The sequence below is a fragment of the Equus przewalskii genome, chromosome 15 (assembly GCF_037783145.1).
Source record: "Equus przewalskii isolate Varuska chromosome 15, EquPr2, whole genome shotgun sequence".
Classification (NCBI taxonomy): Eukaryota; Metazoa; Chordata; class Mammalia; order Perissodactyla; family Equidae; genus Equus; species Equus przewalskii.
The window spans coordinates 77,525,960-77,548,057 of record NC_091845.1 but is presented as its reverse complement, the minus strand read 5'-3'; the positions used below and the strand labels follow the sequence as shown (position 1 = coordinate 77,548,057).

General features: G+C 43.4%; 1 protein-coding gene across 1 annotated transcript in view; it reads right to left on the bottom strand.

Annotated features, from left to right (window-relative positions):
- Positions 1–3,203: 3,203 nt before the first annotated feature.
- Positions 3,204–22,098, bottom strand: part of GRK7 (G protein-coupled receptor kinase 7) — a 33,093-nt gene continuing 14,198 nt past the window's right edge. Inside the window, exons 3-4 of the mRNA XM_008529341.2 lie at positions 12,179–12,453; positions 3,204–4,842 (exon numbers count right to left, since the gene is read on the bottom strand). Of these exons, the coding sequence (XP_008527563.1) occupies positions 4,506–4,842; positions 12,179–12,453 (612 nt within the window). The 3' untranslated portion in view covers positions 3,204–4,505. The remainder of the gene's footprint in view (positions 4,843–12,178; positions 12,454–22,098) is intronic.

Here is a 22,098-nt window from a genome sequence, read left to right as displayed (position 1 = left end):
TTCCCTAATGATTAGTGATGATGAGCATCTTTTCATGTGTCTATTGGCCATCCATATATCTTCTTTGGAAAAATGTCTGTTCATGTCCCCTGCCCATTTTGTAATTGGGTTGTTTGATTTTTTATTGTTGAGTTGTGTGAGTTCTTTGTATATTATGGAGATTAACCCTTTGTCAGATAAATAACTTGTGAATATTTTTTCCCAATTAGTGGGCTGTTTTTTTGTTTCAATCCTGTTTTCCCTTGCCTTGAAGAAGTTCTTTAGTCTGATGAAGTCTCATTTGTTTATTCTTTCTATTGTTTCCCTCATGTGAGGGGTTATGGTGTCTGAAAAGATTCTTTTGAAGCTGATGTCAAAGAAGTCTTCCAGGCAAAAAAATATTTCATGCATCTATTTTTTTCCTTGTATCATTTTTTTTCTTTTTTGAGGCTTATAACTGCCAAGAACAACCATTTAAGAAGCAAGAGTTATGTATCTTCATTAATTGGTTTTCATCATCTTTTATTGTCCAAACAATTTAAGTAAGTTGTCTTATTAATAAACTGCCCTAATGATACATTCAATATAATGATCTTTAAAAGTTGATCTGGTAGATTCTTATGATATGAAATGCCATTCTTTTTTTTTAAAGATTGGCACCTGAGCTAACATCTGTTGCCAATCTTCTTTTTTTTTTTTTTTCTTTTTCCTTGTTCTCCCCAAAGCCCCCTGGTATATAGTTGTATATTCTAGTTGTGAGAGCCTCTGGCTGTACTATGTGGGACACTGCCTCAGCGTGGCTTGATGAGTGGTGCCATGTCTGCACCCAGGATCCGAACCAGCAAAACGCCGGGCTGAGGAAGTGGAGCGTGCAAACTCAACCACTGGGCCACGGGGCCAGTCCCTGAAACGCCATTCTTAAGAAGCAAAGTTTAAATTATTGAATTATTTCACATTCATGCCTGGTCACCTCAATGAGAAACATCTTAAATTTGATATTCAAAATAAACGAGAATATTTTTTAACTCTGTGTGGCTGGCAATCTTAAAATCAGTAATTCACTATTTCCTATGAAAACACCATCCATACCTTCTGCTTTGCAGTTCTAAATCCCTTCAAGCAGTGTATCAAATCCATCTCCTTTAGGAAACAAACATTTCAAATAATCCCTGACAAATAGGAAGAATAAAAATGACTTCTCCCTGGCCCGGCCGGTGGTGCAGCGGTTAAGTGCACACGTTCCACTTTGGCGGCCCGGAGTTCACAGGTTCGAATCCTGGGTGCAGACATGGCACCACTTGGCCAAGCCATGCTGTGGTAGGTGTCCCACATGGAAAGTAGAGGAAGATGGGCATGGATGTGAGCTCAGGGCCAGTCTTCCTCAGCAAAAAGAGGAGGATTGGCAGCAGTTAGCTCGGGGCTAATCTTCCTCATGACTTTTCCTGAGTTCTTCTTTGTCTGAATATTTCACTCATAGATGTTTTTGTTTCTCCTGATGTCTCATTACGTTTTTAGAATTTTCCTATAAAAACATAAGCTCATTTTAACTTTTTAAAAATAAGTCAGCATCATCCCTTTTCAAAACACACTTTCTTCTTTTGATGAGACATCTGGTTGCATCTTATTTAAGTCTTTCCTTGAATCCCATCTACAACCATTTGCATTTGCTTATTTCTTGCCAACCTTTAACCTCCCCAATCAGCTCTGTCCCTCACTGTGCCCTGCCCTTGTCCAGATGAGCGTCCCTCACTCTGACTTGGCCCAGGTGGGTCTCCCACCTGGCATATGAGGAGGATGAAGCCTAGGATGCATCCCAACAACTCCACTTATTCTAATCAGATTTTTCTTTCATTGTGCATGAAAACCTTCCTTCTCAGCCACTCCCTGGGACTAGCCCTCTTCCTTCTCTCACCTCCTCTGGAACTTTTAATTAACATGGCTGGGATCAGCCCTTAATAGTTTTGTGCCCTGACTTAGAATTGATGGACTTGCTGCTACTTACTGACCACGGTCTTGAATTTATTATGCCCCTACATGTCACGTACTAGATGCTTCATACACGTTATTTCTAGTCTTCACAACAACCCTGCAAAGCTTTCTGAACTTGGACAGGCTCCAAAACCTCTATGAGCCTCAGTTTCCTCATTTAAAATGTGGATAATAACAACAGGAGTCTGCCTTCTGCACACACCACACCACACGGCTTTTCTTAGGTGGTTTGTCTTATTTCTCTACGGCGTCCCCGATACTTCCCAGTATGGGCTCAGGGTATCGTTAGAGCTCAGCACATGCTTACTTGATGATTGTGTGAACATAGGTATCTCATTCAGTTATTTTCCTGACTTAGTTCTAAGAAATGAAAACACAGATTTGTATTTCAAGCTATTGAAAGCAGTAGATACTCACATGAAGGAACCAAGTTAATAAGACATTACTTTTAAACGTCTAATGTGTGTAAAGCTAAATTCTGAGACCTCTACTCTTGGAATGCTCTGGCTAATTGGATTTCTGTTAACTGTTAGTTTTTTGTTAAAGTAGACTTGTTATAAATTTAACAAATTTTAATCCACTTTCTTGCCTTAGGAAAAAACAATCTGCTGGACACACCTGTCTCCTGCCTCGGTGACTCAGGACTCGGCAGTGTCTCCAGGGTGGGAGGCGGAGCATCAGGGAGCTCGCTGAGGATGGAGGAGCAGGAGGGTGAGTGGAATGTGCAGCCCCCAAGACTCAGCTCCAAGAGGATTTCTTCCTACTCAGTCCAGATACGGTTAACGCCGTCTTGTAGTTGAGGATTACTATTAGCTAGATTCAGTAAACCAAAATATTTTTGCTTACTATTTTTACAACTCTTGGATCCCTTGCTCAAGGGACAAAACTTTTAAAACAACTTCAGTCAGGATTCTCACCACTGGGACAAGTGAGATTTCCTTATGCATACATACATACATATATATATTATTTTAATATAATCACCCCAGGTTTATATTTGTGTCCAAAATATCTTTTATAGCCTTAGAATTCTCACTTCGGCTGTGCTTTTGAGATGTGCTAATTCTACAATAAAGTGCTGGCTGGGCACCCACTTTAAATGAGGTCACCGTTTGTTCAAATTAGTTTCTAACCCCGTATTTCTCCCTCAGGTCTTGAAACAGCCCAGAGATCTACCTCTCAAGATATATATGAGGAACTAAAGTGTGCAAAGGCAAGAAAATGTACAAGATGAATACAGATTATCTTCAGTTTCATTTACACTGAAATTGCCAAAATTACATGTTTTTTGGGTATATGAAAAGTTGCTGTCAAAATGTACAATTGGAGCCATAGGCAATCACCTTTAAATCTACGTGGCTGTGGTTCCCAAATTTTTCTGAACACGAGAATCACCCGAGAGCTCTTGAAACTCGAGATGCCCAGGCTGTGCACAAGACCAATTAAATCTGGGAGTGGGAGGGGGCTGGCCGGCCCTGAGGCCCAGTGGTTAAGTTCGCGGGCTCCGCTTTGGTGGCCCAGGGTTTTGCCGGTTTGGATCCCGGGCGCGGACATGGCACTCCTCATCAGGCCGTGCTGAGGCGACATCCCACATGCCACAACTAGAAAGACCCACAACTAAAAAAAATACACAACTATGTACCGGGGGGCTTTGGGGAGAAAAAGGAAAAAAGAAAATAAAATCTTTAAAAAAAATCTGGGGGTGGGAGTCACACATTAGTATTTTTTTAAAGATCCTTAGGTGATTTCAACGTCCAGCAAAGTTTGGGAACTGATGGCATAGGGAATTGCTGTTGTAAGAAACTTGTAACATATTACTTAAAGGACTGAACTTATGGAATACTCTAATTTGCAGACCTCATGTATATTTACATTTAAAACGCTTTCACATTATAATGTAAATTATTTCAAAAAAATGAAAAACAGACTTTCATTACATTAAAAATTATTCTGTTATCTGAAATATTGCCAAAATATTACAATTCACTCCTTTTTAGGGGGAGGATATCAGGAACATTTATCTCCAGCTTCAAAATTCTTTTTATAAGTACAGAAGCAGAAGAAATAATGAAAGATGAAGGGAAGAAGGGATATAAACAAAGAAAAACTAACACGATTATTTACTAAGAATTGCAAATGGTCATTTTCTGAGTACACCACAAAGTTCCATTCTCTGTTCCTAGGACTTTGCGTAATTTTCAGAGACATGATGGTGGAGGCCTCATGCTTTTAGTTTATCAAAACAACCCTGAGTGTTCCTTTCCCCAGCCCTCAGTGAAACTGAGACTTTAGTCAGAAAGAAAGAGAGAAAGAAAGAAAGAGGGAAGGAAGGAAGGAAGAAAAAGAAAGAAAGAAAAGAAAGAGGGAGGAAGGGAGAGAAAGCATTTCCCAGTGAGCTCGCCTGTCCTTTGAACTGCTCCAGGTTGAAATGCCCCTCCTGATTGATCAGTCCTCACTCAACAGATTTTCATGTCTTAGGAACAGTCAAAGATTATGTCAGCTGAGACTCCTGTTGCCCATCTGATAGAGAGAACAATTTATAATAACAAACACACACCAGACTTGGATGAATTGCCCTCCTGACAACATGCGGGCCTGTTGGGGTCGTTCAATTCTTCAAACAGTCCCGTTTCTATAATCTCCTCCTGCCATGCTATGGGGACAGCACCTGTTGCAAATCTTTGGAAGAATGTCTTATCTTTGTCATCAAATTCGACCCCCCGAACCTCAGAGAAATCATCAATTTCATCGATGTCTTTGGCATAAACCACTGAAGGGTCTGGCACAAATGGGGGTTCAACTAGGCCGGCTTCCAGGCGAGGAAAGTTGATGGTTTTGAAGAAAGGGTGTTTCCTAGGATCATCGGACTTTTCTCTGTGAAGAAAGCAGATGGTCAGCCTGAGACACAATAGCAAACCCAAATAGGAAATGTTCTAACAATACAAAGTGTGTAGCGTCCTTTTCCTATAATACATTTCATTTAATTGCAAAGACAATATAACATAAAGAATAATTTTGAAAAGTAATAACTTTAAAAATTCCCCACAATTCCACCATACACAGACAGTAGCATTTCACTGTTTGTCGACAGCCTTCACAGGCAGATGTAATTTTCAAAGAGTCAAGTGATTGACATGACTTTTATTCTTGGTGTTTCATGGAAACATCTGGAAAATTCAGTGGGGCCAGAATCTGCTTGCCTGCACCTTCCAGTCATTGACTCTTGCTCTGTCCTTCAGGGTCACACAGAACAAGTGAAGCATGTCTCTTCCCACATGACCACCATTCACATTTTAAAAGCTAGCACTCATATCTCCTCACTCTTCATATGACATGGTTTTTAGGAGTCCCACCCCCCTCCTCTGATTGCCATAATAGTCTCTTTTTTTTTGGGTGAGGAAGATTGGCCCTGAGCTGACATCTGTTGCCAATCTTCCTCTTTTTGCTTGAAGAAGATTGTCACTGAGCTAACATCTGTGCCAATCTTCCTCTATTTTGTTTGTGGGATGCCACCATAGCATAGCTTGATGAGCAGTCTGTAGGTCCGCACCTGGGAGTCAAACCTGCAAACCCTGGGCTGCTGAAGCAGAGCGTGTGAACTTAACCACTATGCCACCAGGCTGGCCCCCACCATAGTCTTTAAAGACTTAAAAAAAAAAATCCATTAGTAATTTTTAGTGGCATGAATAAGCACACATTCAGTGCTCAAGACTATAGTTATTTGTTCTCAAGCCCTCCTTCCTTATGCTAGAAATTATTCTGATATTTACCTTAGAATAAGGGGAAAAGTGTATGTTCCCAACTTTGTAACCTCTTATATAAGTTATCTATTGCTATGTAACAAATTGCTCTAACATTTAGTGGCTAAAACAACAAACATTTATTATCTCACAGTTTCTGTGGATCAGGAATCTCGACACGCTTTACTGGGTGCCTCTGGCTCAAGGTATCTCATGAGGTTGCTGTAAAGCTGTTGGCCAGAGCTGTGATCTCCGCTGAAGCTTTGTGTTGAGGGGGAGGGAATCTTCTTCCAAGCTCACTTGTGGTTACTGCAAGCCTCCATCCCTCACCACGTGAGCCTCTCCACAGGGCTGCCTTGTTGCACCTGGCTTTCCCCAGAGCAAATGACGAGAGAGAGGGAGAGGAAGAGAGCCCAAGATGGAAAGCACAGTCTTTTTATTACGTAACACTGGAAATGACATCTCACTGCTTCTGCCGTATTCTATTTGTTAGAAGCAAGTCAACAAGTCCAGCTCATCCTTAAGACAAAGGGATTACATGAGGGTGTGGATGCCAAGAGGTGAGGATCTTTGGGGACCATAGCAAGGGTGGCCACCATGCACTTCTCTTGCTTCCTCTTAAGCCCAGGTTTTAAAGAAATAAAAAGGGGGCTGTTTTGTGGCACCAGATTCAAATGATTTTTTTCTTTTTCTTTTACATGAATAGATATGCTGGTCTGACTACGAAATGTCTTCCTTTTGGAAGGAGTCAGTTTCTGTCATAAATCAACCGTAATAAAAATTAATCACATTCGTGGTCTTTCCTTTCACATTTTCCATTCCAGTTACCAAAAAGCTTTCTGAAAAGGACTGAAGACTTCCCTGATACATCTCCTTCAGAGAGTCCCCGCCATGTAAGATGATAACCACAGCAGACTCTGCCCAACAAGGTGACCAGACTCCAAACACAACAATGACATTCCGAATAAGAACAATGAGAAGAACTAACATTTATTCAGAGCTTACTCTCAGCTAACACAACATTAAGCTCTTCATTTATGTTATCACATTTAACCATCACAACAGCCCTGTCTTTTAATTGTATTTTAAACTTCTTTTTAACCTCTTTACTTGCTTCTGCATTTATAAATGGCTGTGCATCTGAGAAAGCCAGAAAATACAGGTGAAGTTTTCAAAGGAAAAATTATAATTAAGTGTTATTATGGAAAAAAATTCACTTGGAGGCATCTGACATTCGGCTAATTCCCTGGTGGTGTCCTGTGATTTATTTTTTATTTATTTATTTATTTTTTGAGGAAGATTAGCCCTGAGCTAACTGCTGCCAATCCTCCTCTTTTTGCTGAGGAAGAGTGGCCCCGAGCTAACATCCATGCCCATCTTCCTCTACTTTCTATGTGGGACACCTACCACAGCATGGCTTTTGCCAAGTGGTGCCATGTCCGCACCCGGGATCCGAATCGGCGAACCCCAGGCTGCCGAAGCAGAACGTGCGAACTTAACTGCTGCGCCACCGGGCCGGCCCTGTTCTGTGATTTAGATCTACGCCCATGCAGAAAGACCCATCCAGGACTCCTTGGACTTTTCCCATTACGACCCAACTGAAAAGACAGGTATGGAGAGAGTTGCATCGTGAGATACTACAAAGTGTCTCTTTTCTTCCAAAAGCCACCAGATCTCCATCAGTAAAGGAAAAATGCAAGGCTGCCATCTATTAGAACCTGCTGACCAATGTCTGTGTCGTTTATGTTACGCAGAGTAAGAGCCTTGAGGGAGGGTTACTGAGATAAATTGAAGCTTCATGGATGGATTTTTGAAGTTTGGTTTATTGAGGTATTATGTACCCAGCAACATTCATCATTTTCAAGGTATCAGATAGATTTTAAACATGGCAGAACAAGGATAGAGCTAGAATTCCAACCAAGCAGAATCAAGAATAAACCCTGGGCCTATGTATCTCAAAGAGAACAAACAAGCTGGAATGGGACCAGGTGCCACAAGGAAGGAGCTTGAACCAGCTGGATAGCTGCAGGCAGGCATGCACACTCTGTCCCAGAGGTCAAGAGGGCGCCTTCAATTCAGTCTGAGTAGCTGTAACAAGGGAGAGTGCCCAGGGGCTTGGGAACCTCGGGAAACTTGCCAGGCCAGTCTTTACTTCAGCAGGAACGTCTCAAGCAACATCTCAAGCAACCAGGCCCGAATGGCCTTGGCTTGTCCATCAGAGATGGCCGACTACAGCCTTTTGCAACTAGTTACAAAGGACAAGGGAACCATGGGCCACCCTGAGGTTTTCTTTGTGTTCCCAATACCCCCAATGAGAAGTTCCTGGAGGGCAGGACCCATGCCTTACGCCCTTTTCCAATAAATGTCTGCGGCTGCTGATGCTAACAACAAAAGACTAGGCTTTCCAACCTCCATTCCTTTTACTCTTGTGTCCGGCCACCGCAGAGGTGATCACTTAGATCTTTTACGCTAATGACTCTCACCTCAGCTCTGTAATTACAAATAGCACGAAGAGTATTTTACTCTCGAATCTCTCCCTAGCAGGGCTCTTTGGGCCATAATCGTGCAGTGCACTTTGGACAAATGGCTATTGACGGAGGCAGCCTCTTTTGTAAGAGCCAAATAGGCAGCTGCAGGAAGTTTTCTCCTGCTTGGAGTGGAATGCATTTCCGAGCATTAACAGAGGCTCTTGTGTCACTGAATCCTACACAGAGGTTATAACGGAATTTCTTATAACAGTTCATGAAGAAAAGATACCACCTACCCATTCATGAAGACCACAACGTGGCATTTGGTTGGCCAAGAATAGTGGGTATTGGCTTGAAATTGCGTGTCAGAGAAGCACTTAAGTCAGAGACATTTATGGTTCATTTGCTTTTGTTCTGCTGCGTTGACTGATCAGAATAAAACCGGCAAAAACACTTAAGTGGTCTTCATCTTTTATTTTATTAGAAAACACCATAGTTGACCCTATCTGGAGCCCCTGTGAGATGCTCAGAAAAGCTTTTGGCTGCTCCGCAAAATTAACTCACAGACCCACAAGGGCAAAGGAGGAAATCCTCTTCAGTGAGGTCAAAAGAAGGAGAAGGGTTTTAACTTATTTCAAATGCTTGTAAATGCAAGGGGCGGGGTAGGGAGCTGTGGGGGGGCGGTGGCGGTGGGGGGGGGAGTGGCAGTTGACCTCTGCTATGTAAAGTCCTGTTTAGGTTGTCGGCTTTGGAGGACACCCGATACATTAATCAAACGTTATCTTATTTGAATGAAGTTTTTAAAAATACAAAGAGCTGAAATGAAAACCTTGGAAGGTTTTCTCTTTCACTGAACAGCTGTTTTTTATATGCCTTTTCTTTAATGTTGTAAACAGTTTTATTCAAAACAGTCACAACAACAGATGCTTTATAAAAAGGTTCTGCTTGATGGAGCGGCTTCAAGCAATGATCCAGTGCCTTAAGGTGGCATTTTCCTGAAGAAGTTCGTCAGTATTTCATTTGACAGACCCAAAGTGTGCTTACAAAGTATTGAAATAGATTTTCAATCAAACGCACCAAGTGGGTGGTGTCCCCTTCAGGGAAGTTATCTAAGGAGGCTGTTCACTTCCCCCACTGCCTCTGTCACTGTTGGTTTTCTCTCTGATGCTCCCTGCCCTTGATAACCAGGTCGGTAAGATGGTCAGTGGTACCAGAGCTGGTTCTCCTCTCCTTCCTGGGCACACAGAGGATGTCACCAGCCAGCCCCCTCAACCCTGGGCAGGGCCGAAGGACTCATTCTGGACAACAGAAGTGTGTGTGGAGTGATGTGGGAAGTGGGTCACTTCCTGGCTGAGGTAATACAGAGCTCCCTAGTTCTCTGAGCTCTCTCTTCTCTTGCCACAGCAGCTGGAAGCCAATGGAGCCGTAAGAGGGAAGCAGCCCAGATCTCTGAGTCACTGCTCAGAAGAGAGAGAACTTGGAGAGCTGCTGGAGCCATAACGGATTTTGTGTGAATGAGATATAATCCTTTTGCTTTAAGCCAATGAGACTTTGGGATTTGCTTGTTATCATAACATGACCTATTCTGACCATACTAACACAGCAACGTTGGAATCTACACAGGAAAATCAGTTTCACATTTTACTTCACATAATGTAGAGTTCCAGCTAATTTCAAAATACTCATTGTTAGTTTGGTTATCTGTCATGCTTGGAAAGTTATTACAAGTGGACTTTGATTCACTATTTTAAAAAATCAGGTCAAAACTTAAAAGCTTGCTTCCATACTCGAACATTTTGAGCTAAGGTAGCCCTGTTCTAGATCCTTCACTGGCAACTGCTTGGAAGATTCAGAGTCATTTGGTGGCTCAGTTCTAGTGTCATATTGAAAACCAGTCATCTTACTCTCTGGTTGTAGCTTTCATGTTTGTATAGATTTTTAGATTCTGAAAATTCAATTCAAGTAATTCAAGACATTCAAGCTCATAGTTTAGTCAAAATATTATCTATCTCCCTTAAAACAAAGTAATAATATTTGCTATCATTTATTCAATGATTCCTAACACACATTATATTTAACCTTACATACGTTACATCTAAACCTCAAAATATCCCACTGAATTAGTCAGGGCTCCCTGGAGAAACAGGACCACAGGATGTTGAAGGGCTCCAGGCTGTACCACGGTGGCATAAATATTATTTTGAGCTGAAGGCATTTGAGCATCAACAGACGCAGGTTTTGAACTCCCCTTATCTGCCTAAAAGCAGAGCTTCCCCGAAGAACTCAATTCATAAATCCTCCCCCTGGGAGTTTCACCGAGTTGAGAGGTTTGGAACCAGGGAAGACTGACTCTTATCACCAGCGACAGAAATCAGCACCACGCCCAAATAGACATTGTGACAAAACTATCATATTTTCCCATCTACTCTCCTGAGGGCCCATTTATCTTTCCTAAAAGTCATTTGTTCTCCTGTGAGGGCCCTTCCCTGCACCATTTCTGAGAAGTCATTTGTTTTCCTGTAAGTGCCCTCCCCCCGCTCCCCTATTAAAGTGGTATATAAGCCCCCAATTCTAACCAACTCCTGGTCGCATTTTTCTGTGAACTCCTGTGTATGTATATGAATTAAAAATCTGTCTTTTTTTTCTTGCTAATGTGTCTTTTGTCACTTCAATTTGCAGGCCTCCATCCCTAAACATAAGGAGGTAGAAGGAAAATTTCTCCTCCCTGACAATATCTGTGTACGTATATGAGAGAGAGAGAGAGGGGGAGAGGGAGAGAGAGGGAGAGAGAGGGAGAGGTTTATTTTAAGGAATTGCCTCATGCGATTCTGGAGGCTTGGCATGTCCAAATCTGCAAGGTAGGCTGTAAGGCTGGAGACCCAGGGAAGAGTTGCAGTTCAAGTCCAAAGGCGGTTTGCTGGAGAATTCCCTCTTCACCCAGGGTGGCCAGTCTTTTTCTACCAAGGCCTTCAACTGACTGGATGAAGCCCATCCACATTATGAAGAATAACCTGCTTTACTCAAAGCCTACTCATTTATACATTAATCTCACCTAAAAAGCACCAGTACAGAAACATCTAGAATGTTTGATCAAATATCTGAGTACTGTGGCCTAGTCAAGTTGACACATAAAATTAACCATCACCCCTTCCTGCCCCCGCATTTTATATATGAGGATATTGAGACTCAGAAAAAGTAATTCAGTTGCTTGAGGTAAAATGACCAGTACATAGCAGAGCTGGGATGTGATTCTAATCTGTGACTCTAAAACCCTTGGTTTTCTTCCGTGACACAGTCACCCACAGCCAAAGATCTTTTCACAGGTCATCTTTCACTTATTTTTTTCTTCTAAAATATCTTGATCTTATTAATCCATTGTAAGCAATAAAACTTGACTTTCCTCAAAACGAATTTCAACCATACTTAACATAGCTGACAGCACCATATGTACTTTCTAAATATCTGCTGACTGATATTTTACAGAGACGTTTAAAAGAGGCAGAATTTTCCAGAGCTATGACTATCAGTACTGATGGTTTTTATTTTAAGTTTTAATTTTATTCATTGTCGAGTACGTAATTTATTCAACATGTTCAAAATTCAAAAGATACTAAGGTTCTCTAGTGAAAATCCTCCTTTGCATTCCTGTCACTAGCTCCCAATTTCCCTTTATTAGAGGCAGCTAATCCTATATACGCCTTGTATACTCTGCTGGAAATATTCTATGCAACTATTTGAATTGTATCTTCTTTTTCTTCTTTTTTATGAATGCTGTTTTGCGCCTCAGTATTTCGTTTTAAAATGTATCCTGGAGGATTTTCCATATCAAGTGCTCATAGTGTTTGAAAGCACTGGAAATACCAAACCATATAACATGCAAATAATAATAGGAAAATAATACTACTACTCAATCCCAAGGCTTTGTCACTGACTCAAAGTGTTTTCCCAATCCCTGTGGACAATGCTAACATCACCAATCACCTCCGTTATCCAGAAGCTTACCTGCTTCCTAAGCGTTGCTCTGGTTTCTTAGCCAAGAAGAGTCGGCAGATATCTTTTGCTTCCTCTGTGAAGTTATCATGTTGGAATGCGACCTCCTCTTTCAGGGTTCTTTGCTTTAAATCCTCTTTACTGACTTTTTCCTTGTAATCTTTGAACGGTGTTCGTCCAGCAACCATTTCATAAATACTGCATCCCATTGCAAACCAGTCCACAGGATAGGAATAGCTTACTTTTTCCATCAGGATTTCAGGAGCCATATAGCCATTGGTTCCAGCCTGTAACACCCCAAACAAAAACCAAAAGAGATCAAAAACATGAATGGGAGGGTAACAGATGCTGCTGATTGCCTACTCAATACCCATTCTCCTTTTCTTACTTTGTTAAGGGAATATGAATTTATTTGGGGTGGCAATGTATCTAACTTAGTCTATTCCCTGCTTTCCCAGCAGCCTCTGGTGCAGTCAGGGCAGGCCATGTGATCCATTCTGGCCAATGAGACAGAAAGAGGATTTGGCTGGAGCGCATTATAAAAGGGACAGATGTGGCTGCTCTCGAAGTGGGAAAATCACACAGCCTCTCTTAGTTTCAGCACCTCATCTTTAAGGTGAAAAGTGCAAGTGGATGTCTCTAAGATTCCCTAAGCTCTGCCTATTTCATTCACAGATTAATTAGATGCACGATTTTTTAAAGGTTGAGCACTTTATTGCTAATATTGATGTTCACATAATATTATCTAATCTATGATGTTGCTTACTCTATTTGCTATGTAATGATATTACTATCACACATCTCTGCCTGCAAAAATGCACACTGTCATTTTAATCTAGAAAGTCTCCACGTGAAACTTCATTTAACACGCATGACTACATATTGCAGCCCCTCTTCTACTGACAATATATGCCAAATGACCACTGGGTTAAAATATATATATATATATATGTAAAATACATATATAACATAAAATTTGCCATCGTAATCATTTTTAAGTGTACAGTTTAAGTACAGTTTAATTAAGTGCATTCACATTGTTGTGCAACCAATCTCCAGAATTCTTTTCATCCTGTAAGACTGAAACTCTGTTCCCATTAAACAACAACTCCCCATTGCCCCCGCTCCCCAGCCCTGGCAACCACCATTCTACTTTTTGTCTCTATGAATTTGACTACTCTAGGAACCTCATATAAGTGGAATCATGCAGTATTTGTCTTTTTTGACTGTGTGTGATTTTAATACACTCATTCATTTAACAACTATTTAATGAATACCTACAACATACCAAGTATAAACTTACATCATAATATGTTTTCACAAAAATTAAGCTGCTTTTGGTTAAAGAATAATGTATACCCTCTGCAGCAATTAAAAATACAAACAAAGAGAACAGCCTAGAGTGACAATAAGCTTCTATTAGTACATAAAAATGATAATGATAATATAAATTATTGGTAGAGTTGTGAGAAACGGTTGTGCTCTGTAAACTGCCTCAGACTTCCAGGAGAGCAGTAAGATGTGGAGCAACAGAAAATAAGGACCAGTTACTTAACTTTGGAGTATATACCTCAAAGAAAGGATTCCAAAGAAAGAAAAAGGACTCTATATAGAGATGGTCATAGCTCCATTATTCACAATGGTCATAAGCTGGAAACATCCAGATGCCCATAAGTAAAGACAATAGACCAGAGTTTATTGTTAATACTACAAATTTATATATGTAATGGGTTTCACACATTGCTTACAAATATGCATTTCAGTACAGCAAAAATGGTTGGAAAGAGTTTTTAGCTGTTAATTAGGTGATCTTTTTCTGTCTAATTGCTTAAGTATATGTTTTTTATGTGCACAGTGTGTGTAATGCCTTAGGAATATTAAATTTCATGGATAATCTTTACATGGATAACAACAACGAAGAAAATAAATGACTCAAGACCCAACGAAGAGTAATTGGCCTGTGCAAGAAGATTCTGGAAGCGACCGGGGTCTGACAGGCTGGGCATGAGTCAGTGTGGCATTGCTGTTTTCATAGAACCTAGTATATAATTTGGATGACCATATGTTCCGGTTTGCCTGGGACAGTCCCGGTTTACATCTGTTGTCCTGATGTCTTGTCCGGTTTTGCATCTGCCCAGACAAAAGGGTTCTGTAGGCTCCTTGGAAGCCCAGGATATAGACTTACTCATCTTCGTTTGCAAACCAGGTACTGACCACAGGGCCTCACTTAGTGCATGCCCAACAAAACAACAGTAAAGATGGTAACGAGATGTTTTCTGTTCACTATCCAACAAATATTTATTGAGCTGTGTCCTGCAGTGAGTTCTAGGGACACCAAAACATGTAAGGCCCGGCCCCTGCTCTTGAGGATTTATAGGCTGGTGGAGACAGACAGGTCAAAAGGTTAATTCAGTAAAGTAGGATAAATGCCAGAATGGGAGTGCAAAACAAGCACAGGGAGGCCAGAGTGGGGGGGTGTGTGTGTTCACTGAAGAGTGAAGGCTGAGCTGAGACATGTGGGAAGAATCTGTCTCATAGAGAAGACTATCCAGGTAATGAGCATGTGCAAGAGATGGAGTCAGAAAAAATGCGGGGCGTTCGGGAACTTTAAAGAATTTGGTATTTCTGGAATTTAAGATCTGTGGGATGCAATAGTGGGAGGGGAGACTGGAGGGGCAGACAGGGATGAGATTGAGAAACGCTGTATGCCAAGGTAGAAAAGTCCATCCCCAGACTCCCTTTTCCCTTGTATCCCTCTACTACGGAGGCCAGAGGCTGAGTACTCCACCTCCAGCCTCCTGTGCACCCAGGTGGCCACACGATGTGAGTTTTATTTGAGAGGTGTGCAAGGCAAAGCTGCTGAGGGTGGGGAAAAAGGGAAGTGAGCTTACCTGGAAATACACAAAGGATATAAGACAGATTAATGGGTCAATAGAGGGATGAATAGAGGAGCAGACACCCAATAAAGCGAATCTACTAAAACGTTAATAATATACAATGGAAGAGTGTTTGGCCATAAAAAGGAATGAAGTGCTGATACACGCCACAACATAGAAGACCCCTGAAAACATGAGGCTGAGTGAAAGAAGCCAGTCACAAAAGACTACTTATTGTATGATTCCGTTTATATGCAATGCCCAAAATAGGCAATTCCACAGAGCCAGAAAGCAGATTTGAGGTTGCTTAGGGCTGGGAGAGGCAGAATGGAAGTGACTGCTAAAGGGTATGCGGTTTCTTTTGCGAGTGAATAAAATATTCTAAAATTGTGATAATGTTTGCATGTCTCTGTGAATATAGTGAAAACTACTGAATTGTACACTTTAAATGGGTCAATTTTCTGGTATTTAAATTATATCTCAATAAAACTGATTAAAATGTCAATGTCAACTCTAGGTGGTGGATATACAGGTGCCCACTGTGAAATTCTTTTAACTTTCCTGTATATTTGAAAGTTTTCGTTATAGAATGTTGAGGGAAAAAGGAGTGAGGGAAGTGGGGGTGATGCCAGGCGTTACCAGACTAGCGCCTGGTTCATCAGGCACAAGAGACTCTTCGGGAAGGGTCACAAGGAGGAACCAGAGGAGAGAGCAGCCGGGGCGAATCTAGCTGCCTAGCTGCCTCCCATCTCCCATTTCCATTAGTCAAGATTACCCCAAAGCTAACTTGTCTATATTTCCAGATACGGCATCCAGACCCTCAGCAGCTCCTGGAAACCAGGTCCCGCATCCCACAGTGTGATATTTCAACCAATTCTGAAAGTGTGGGAGCAAGCCAGCCTAGAAGTGGTGCCCACAGGGCGCCGTCCAAGAGAGAAGGAGGCAGCGGAGGATTATAAGAATGTGTGTGAGGGCTCTGGTCTGCGGCCCAGGAAAGCAACCTTATGAAATCTCTCCAGGAGGGACTTTGCGTGGGGCTCTTTCTTCCACAGTGCTGGCTACTTACTGGCCTCTCAATCCAGAAACCAGCAGCTATCGGCACTGGGAAATTTTCTCATTTCTCTGATCATTTTCTCCCTTCCGTTTTCTTTCCTCTCTGTTTTTGAGAATCCTGAATTTATCCTTTACATTTCTTATCTTGTGCTCCTATTTTCCATCTCTTTGTCTTTTATCATTCTTTTTCTGAGAGACTTCCTGTATTTTTCCTTCCAACTCTTTTTTTTTTTTAAAAAAGTGTTTTATTATGGGAAATTTCAAACATATAAAAAAGAAGAGAGACTAGAATAGTAAACCCAGGGAACGCTACACGCAGCTTCAACAATCATCAACACACGCCAGCCTTGTTTCATCCGTGTCCCCAGCGCCGCCCATTGCCCCACACTATCCTTAGACATCGTATCATTTGCATTTCACTACAAATCTCTAAAAGATAAAGTCACTTAAAACCAGCAAACAAAATCAAAACATTACCATTATCTCACTTTAAAAATAACAATTCTTTAATATTATCAAATATCTGCACGTGTTTACACTTTTTCAATTGTCCTATAAACCTTTCCTCTAGACAGTTTGTTTAAATTTGGATCCACACAGGCTTCATGCCATGTGATTGACTGACATGTCTCTTAAATCTCTGTGAATATCTAAGTTCCTCCTCTGCAAGCTTTTATTTTTTGGAAAAAATTGGCTAAACTGTAGAGTTTCCCACAGTCAAAATTTGTTGACTGCATCCCTGTGGTGTCATTTTATTTATTTATTTATTTATTAGGAAGATTAGCCCTGAGCTAACTGCTGCCAATCCTCCTCTTCTTGCTGAGGAAGACTGGCTCTGAGCTAACATTGTGCCCATCTTCCTCTACTTTATATGTGGAACGCCTACCACAGCACGGCTTGACAAGCAGTGCCATGTCCGCACCCTGGATCCGAACCGGTGAACCCCCGGCCGCTGAAGCAGAACATGCGCACTTTACCACTGCGCCACCGGGCCGGCCCCTCTGTGGTGTCATTTTATATGTTCCTCTGTTCTTTGTGTTTCCTGTAAATTGATGGCTAAACCTACAGGCTTAACCCTTCTTTTGAACATCTCCTTTCTGCAAATGTTTTTTTACTAACATACAATTAACATAGAATAATGTGCACAGATCTTAGATATTTAGTTCAATAAATTTTAACAATTGAATATACTCATGTAAATACCACCCAAACAAGAAATAGAACATTTCCATCCACCCAGCAAGTTCCCTTGTGCCCTTTTCTAGTCTATTCTCCTCCTCGCTTCCCAGGCAAGCACTTTCTGATTTCTGTCACCGCAGATCACTTCTGTCTGCTCTTGGATTTCATGTAAATGGAATTGTATGGTAGATATTCTTTTGTGTGTGACTCTTTTTTTTTAACATAATGTTTTTGAGACTTATCCATGTTGTTCTGCAAACATATTTATGTATCTTTTATTTCCAAATGTCCTTGGTCTTCTCAGAATGTTCTTTATTTCATAGCAGCTGTTCTTGTTTCATGGATGTAATACCTTCTCTTAAATCTCAAAAGATATTAACTATAGGTTTTAAAAAATATTCTTGGGCCAGCCTTGGTGGCCTAGTGGTTAAGTTCGGTGCGCTCTGCTTTGGCAGCCTGGGTTCAGTTCCGGGGCAAGGACCTACACCACTCGTCTGTCAGTGGCCATGCTATGGTGGAAAAAGAGAAAGATTGGCAATGGATGTTAGCACAGGGTGAATCTTCCTCAGCAAAAAAAAAGAAAAAAGAGAAAAGTTCTCTTCTACACCTTGCAATGTTCCTGTTTTCTACAAGTTTCTTTCTTTTGTTTGTTTTGGCATTGTCTGTCATTTTGGAGGGTTTTTTTTCAAGTGACACATGGTCTTTGACTATTTGTTCATGTTTAAGAATGTAACACCAAAAGTGAAAGAAGCTTGTCAACTGAGGGGCTTCACTGGAGGACGATCCTGCACAGCCATTTCCCTGGGGCCCCTACCTGTGAGTATCTGTAGACTTTTTCTGTTAGGCTGCTCAGCTTCCCCAGAGAGATCCTCCAATACCCCACCTGAGAGGTGTCGGCTGCTGGCCCTCATTCTGGAAGCCGAGGCGGGAAGGGGCTGAGGTCTCCCTGTATGTAGTGTTTCACTCTCTGCAACTCTCACTTGGCTCTGTGTTCCGGGATCCCGCACTCCCTGGTTCCATCTCTTCTGCCGGGTGGGACAGGCAGGAAGAAAGACTACAAATAGCCTCCAGCTGCAGTTCAGACGGTGAGGATGGGGAAGTTCCGCTCGGCAGCGTTTACTAGGAGTTCGCTCCGTGTGTGGCACCCTTCCAATGAGCAGATTTCAGAGGTGAGTGACTGTGAGGATTAAAATTGCTAACCAGGACCCTGGATAAACCTCAGACCTTCAGTAGAAGGTGCAGGGTGAAAGTGGAGAACATGCCTGTCCGGGACAAAGGACCGTGAGATGCTTGCTGGGAGAAAAATTGGAAATAACAATGGACAATACTCACTGAGTGCTTATTACATGCTAAACATTTTCTTAAGTGCTTTCCCTGAATTTCTCATTTAATCTTTATGATAACCCTATAAGACAGAGACCACTTTACCCCCCATTTTGCAGATTAGAAAACTCAACCGCAGAGAGGTTAAATCTTGCCCAAGGTCACCCATCCAAGATCCACACACCGGCCTGCACTTGGCACCACTAGTGGCCTCATACTATCTGTGCAAGTAGGGGAGGGGGGGCTTTCTTACTCCCCCAAGATCCCTTCAGGCTTTCTTTTCTCCTTAGCGTCCCCTCCTTCCCTCTCCACGGCTGTCAAGTACTAAGTCCTCATCCTGGTCCATTCCTGCTTCAGCTGCTTCCCTTCCCCTTTCCCAACAAATTCTCCATTTTTTGCTCATCAGGCTGCCTGGGCTGCTCCACACCACACAGGTGGCTGGGAGGTGGGGACCAGACCTTCAGCTATGCTCTGGGGCCACCTTGCTCCCTCCCCAAGGAAATAAATGAAGAATTGGCCTGCCGTCTTTATGCTCTATAGCTCTCTGGTGTAGTGGAAAGAGCACGAGACAGCATGCAGGGTAGCCATAAATTCATTCCAAATAATTCTCAGGACTAAATTTACCTTTTGGTCCTAAAGACAGAAAATGTCAGTGATGGAATTTAGAAGGGCACCTCCTCCTTGACGAGTGGAGGTATTTCACAGAGGAGAAGAATGGAATTAGAGGCGCACGCCAGAGTCTAAGCACCCAAATTCCATTGCAGCCTCCAGCTGAAAAAATTAATTGCCTGCCCTTTATGCCATTTGTCTTCCGCATGTGAAATGCCTCCTCAGAGCGGGGTGGGAGGAGAGACCAGACCAAGCAGCATGGGGCAGGGTCCAACCACGCAGACCTCTTGCGGCTGGGTTTAACTCCTGCAGTTACAAAGGGCCCCCGCACACCAGTCTCTGTGTCATCAAAACAGTCACTTTCTGTCCGTGTGACCGGCACTGCCACTGCCAGGGCTGTGGGGATCACCCGAGTGTCAGCAGCAATGGAGCTCTCGCTGGAGGTTTTTGTGCGTGGTTTACCTTTTTTAAAAAAATTTTTTTCTTCATTTTGTTTTGCTTTTGGTTTTATAGTGCCCTTTGGCGGCCCACACAGTCGACACCTGGTCAGGCAGAGTACACCCAGCATGGCAGGTGTCAACCATCAGACAGCACAGCATTTAGGGAGCCAGGGAGGCCCCCCCGCAACCCACTGCCCCCGGGAGGCAGCAAGAGGTCCATCTACCACAGTCATCACATGTGGCTTACTTGGTCCCATCAGGGCCACCTGTCCCCTACAGGTATCCAGACCTTGAGGAAGGTGGACACCCTAATGTGGGATCAGGATCAGAGCCAGCTTGTGGGGACCTGCGCAGACACCCCCTCCATCGCTCCTGCTGTTGAGGCTGGCTTCTGCTGGCCCTGTCATTGTTGTCACTCTCACCCCTGGGTCCATAAGAGCTGAGTGGCAGGGCCCGGGGCCGGGGGGAGGATTCTGGACTCTGAGTAGTTCCAGTGTGGCTCTGGACAGAAGGGGACTGTGGCCTTGGCAGTGATGAGAACGGCGAGGGGCCTGCCAGTGGGGCTGAGAAGGCACGGTTCACATCTTAATAGTTTCACATGTCCATGAAGAAGTGTACGTGTGTGTATGCATGTGCATGCGTGCGTGTGTACATGCAGGTCCTTCAAGGTCAAGGTCATGAGTAAACCTCCAGCTCCCACTGCATCTGAAAAGTTGGCAACCTTCAATTCCATCATTAGAAGAAACGCTGGTGTCTTGTCCCTGGTGTGGCCAGGCCCGGCTGGATTTGATGACCCGGGCAGGAGAAAGAGGAAGAAAAGGAAGCTCTCTGCACTTCCTGGAGGCGATGGCCCAGCAAACCGGCCCTCGGAGCAAGCAAGACACTGCCCGCGGGTGCCTCTTCCCCCCAGCTCATCACAAACGAGATCCACTCGACAGCACAATCCAAACAGAAGAAGGAATCAGAATGTACATCTTTTGTTTGCCGTGGCAGGAGAACTGTTGAGCAGAGGAAAAAAACAAGCTGAGCTTAGCGCTATCAGCTCTTTCCTGGGGCTTGCTCCTTCCTTCCTCCGAGGGGGGCCTGGCTGCTTTGTTCTCGTTCCCAGCTGCTCCTCTGCGCCTTTAAGCGGTGGCCTTTGCAGACCTCAGAGGAATGTGCCCGAGACCCCGGGAGACTTAGCTCTGAGGCTCCGCCTGCCCGCATGCTCGGCCCCAGGCTGCAGCCTCCACCAGGGCCTGCTTTTGCTCCTCTGCCAGCCACTTCCTGGGCGGGGAGCACAGCCTCACCCGAGGTGGTGTCCTGCTTTCTCTGACACTCCCGGGAGGACACCAGTTTCAGAGAGGATCCAAACGGGGATCCAAAACGGGGGTCCCTGCAATAATGCTTTCTGCAGCTCTACAGTCTGGCATCAGTCTGCTGTGGTTCGCTTTTCAGCTCTACCAATTATTAGCTGGTCACCCTCGTCCAGTAACTCAACCTCTCTGAGCTTCACAGCTCTTGCCTCACAGGATGGTGATGAAGATTAAAACGAATACCTCACACATAGCAGGCCCTTGGTAGGTGTGAGCAACCATGATGAGCAAGCCTGGTTCTGGGTCTCAGGCAGGGCAGCCACACAAGAAGAAAAACCTAGAAGCCTCTTAGGCTCTATCAGATTGAAGATGGGCCTGGCACATTGTCAGAGATCAACAGTTGTGATTCTTCCACTGGGGAGCGTTGGTTGGTGGTTTCATGTTCTGTGAATCTATCAGCAGTGGGCTGAGGCGTATTTTCCATGGTGTCTCTAAGATGCTCAGGATAAAACCACAAGCGAAGCTCCACGCGCCTCTTGGCTCAGCCCAGAGGTGAGCTGCGCCCTTGCCCACTCGGCTGCAGCCTTGGGGTCCTCTGGTCCCTGTGCCTCTCAGAGAACAAAGCACAGCTGCGAAGGTCATTTGAGTAGATACAGTGCCTGTCAGGTGAAGTGGAAACAATGCAACAGTGGGCATTGTCGTTGAAGGTCTTGCGCTTGGCTTCTTGTCGAATAATCATAGCAATCATTTCTTGAGGGCTTACCAAGTGGCTGACCCCCTGCTAGGCATTTATCTACCTTGTTTCTTAATCCTCTCATCAAGCCTAAGAGGCAGGCCGTATTAACCAGGCTCAGAGAAGAGGCATGACTTGCCTGGGGTCAAGTGCAATTAGAAAATGCTATTCACATGGCTGGGTACATATAACACAGGCTGACTCTCAGTCCTCACTGTCCCCATGGCTAGGCGTCCCAAATGAGGGGTCAGCCTGCACTTCTGAACAGAGCAGCCACAGTAAGTGGCAGAACCAGGGTCGGCACACTCACACTCCTTCCATCTCGTTGATCCTGAGGACCACATTTCATCACCTGCACTTGATCTGAATGGATGCTCTGAGCTTCCAACGTGTGTCTGTAACAAATTAGATGTTGCAGCAAACT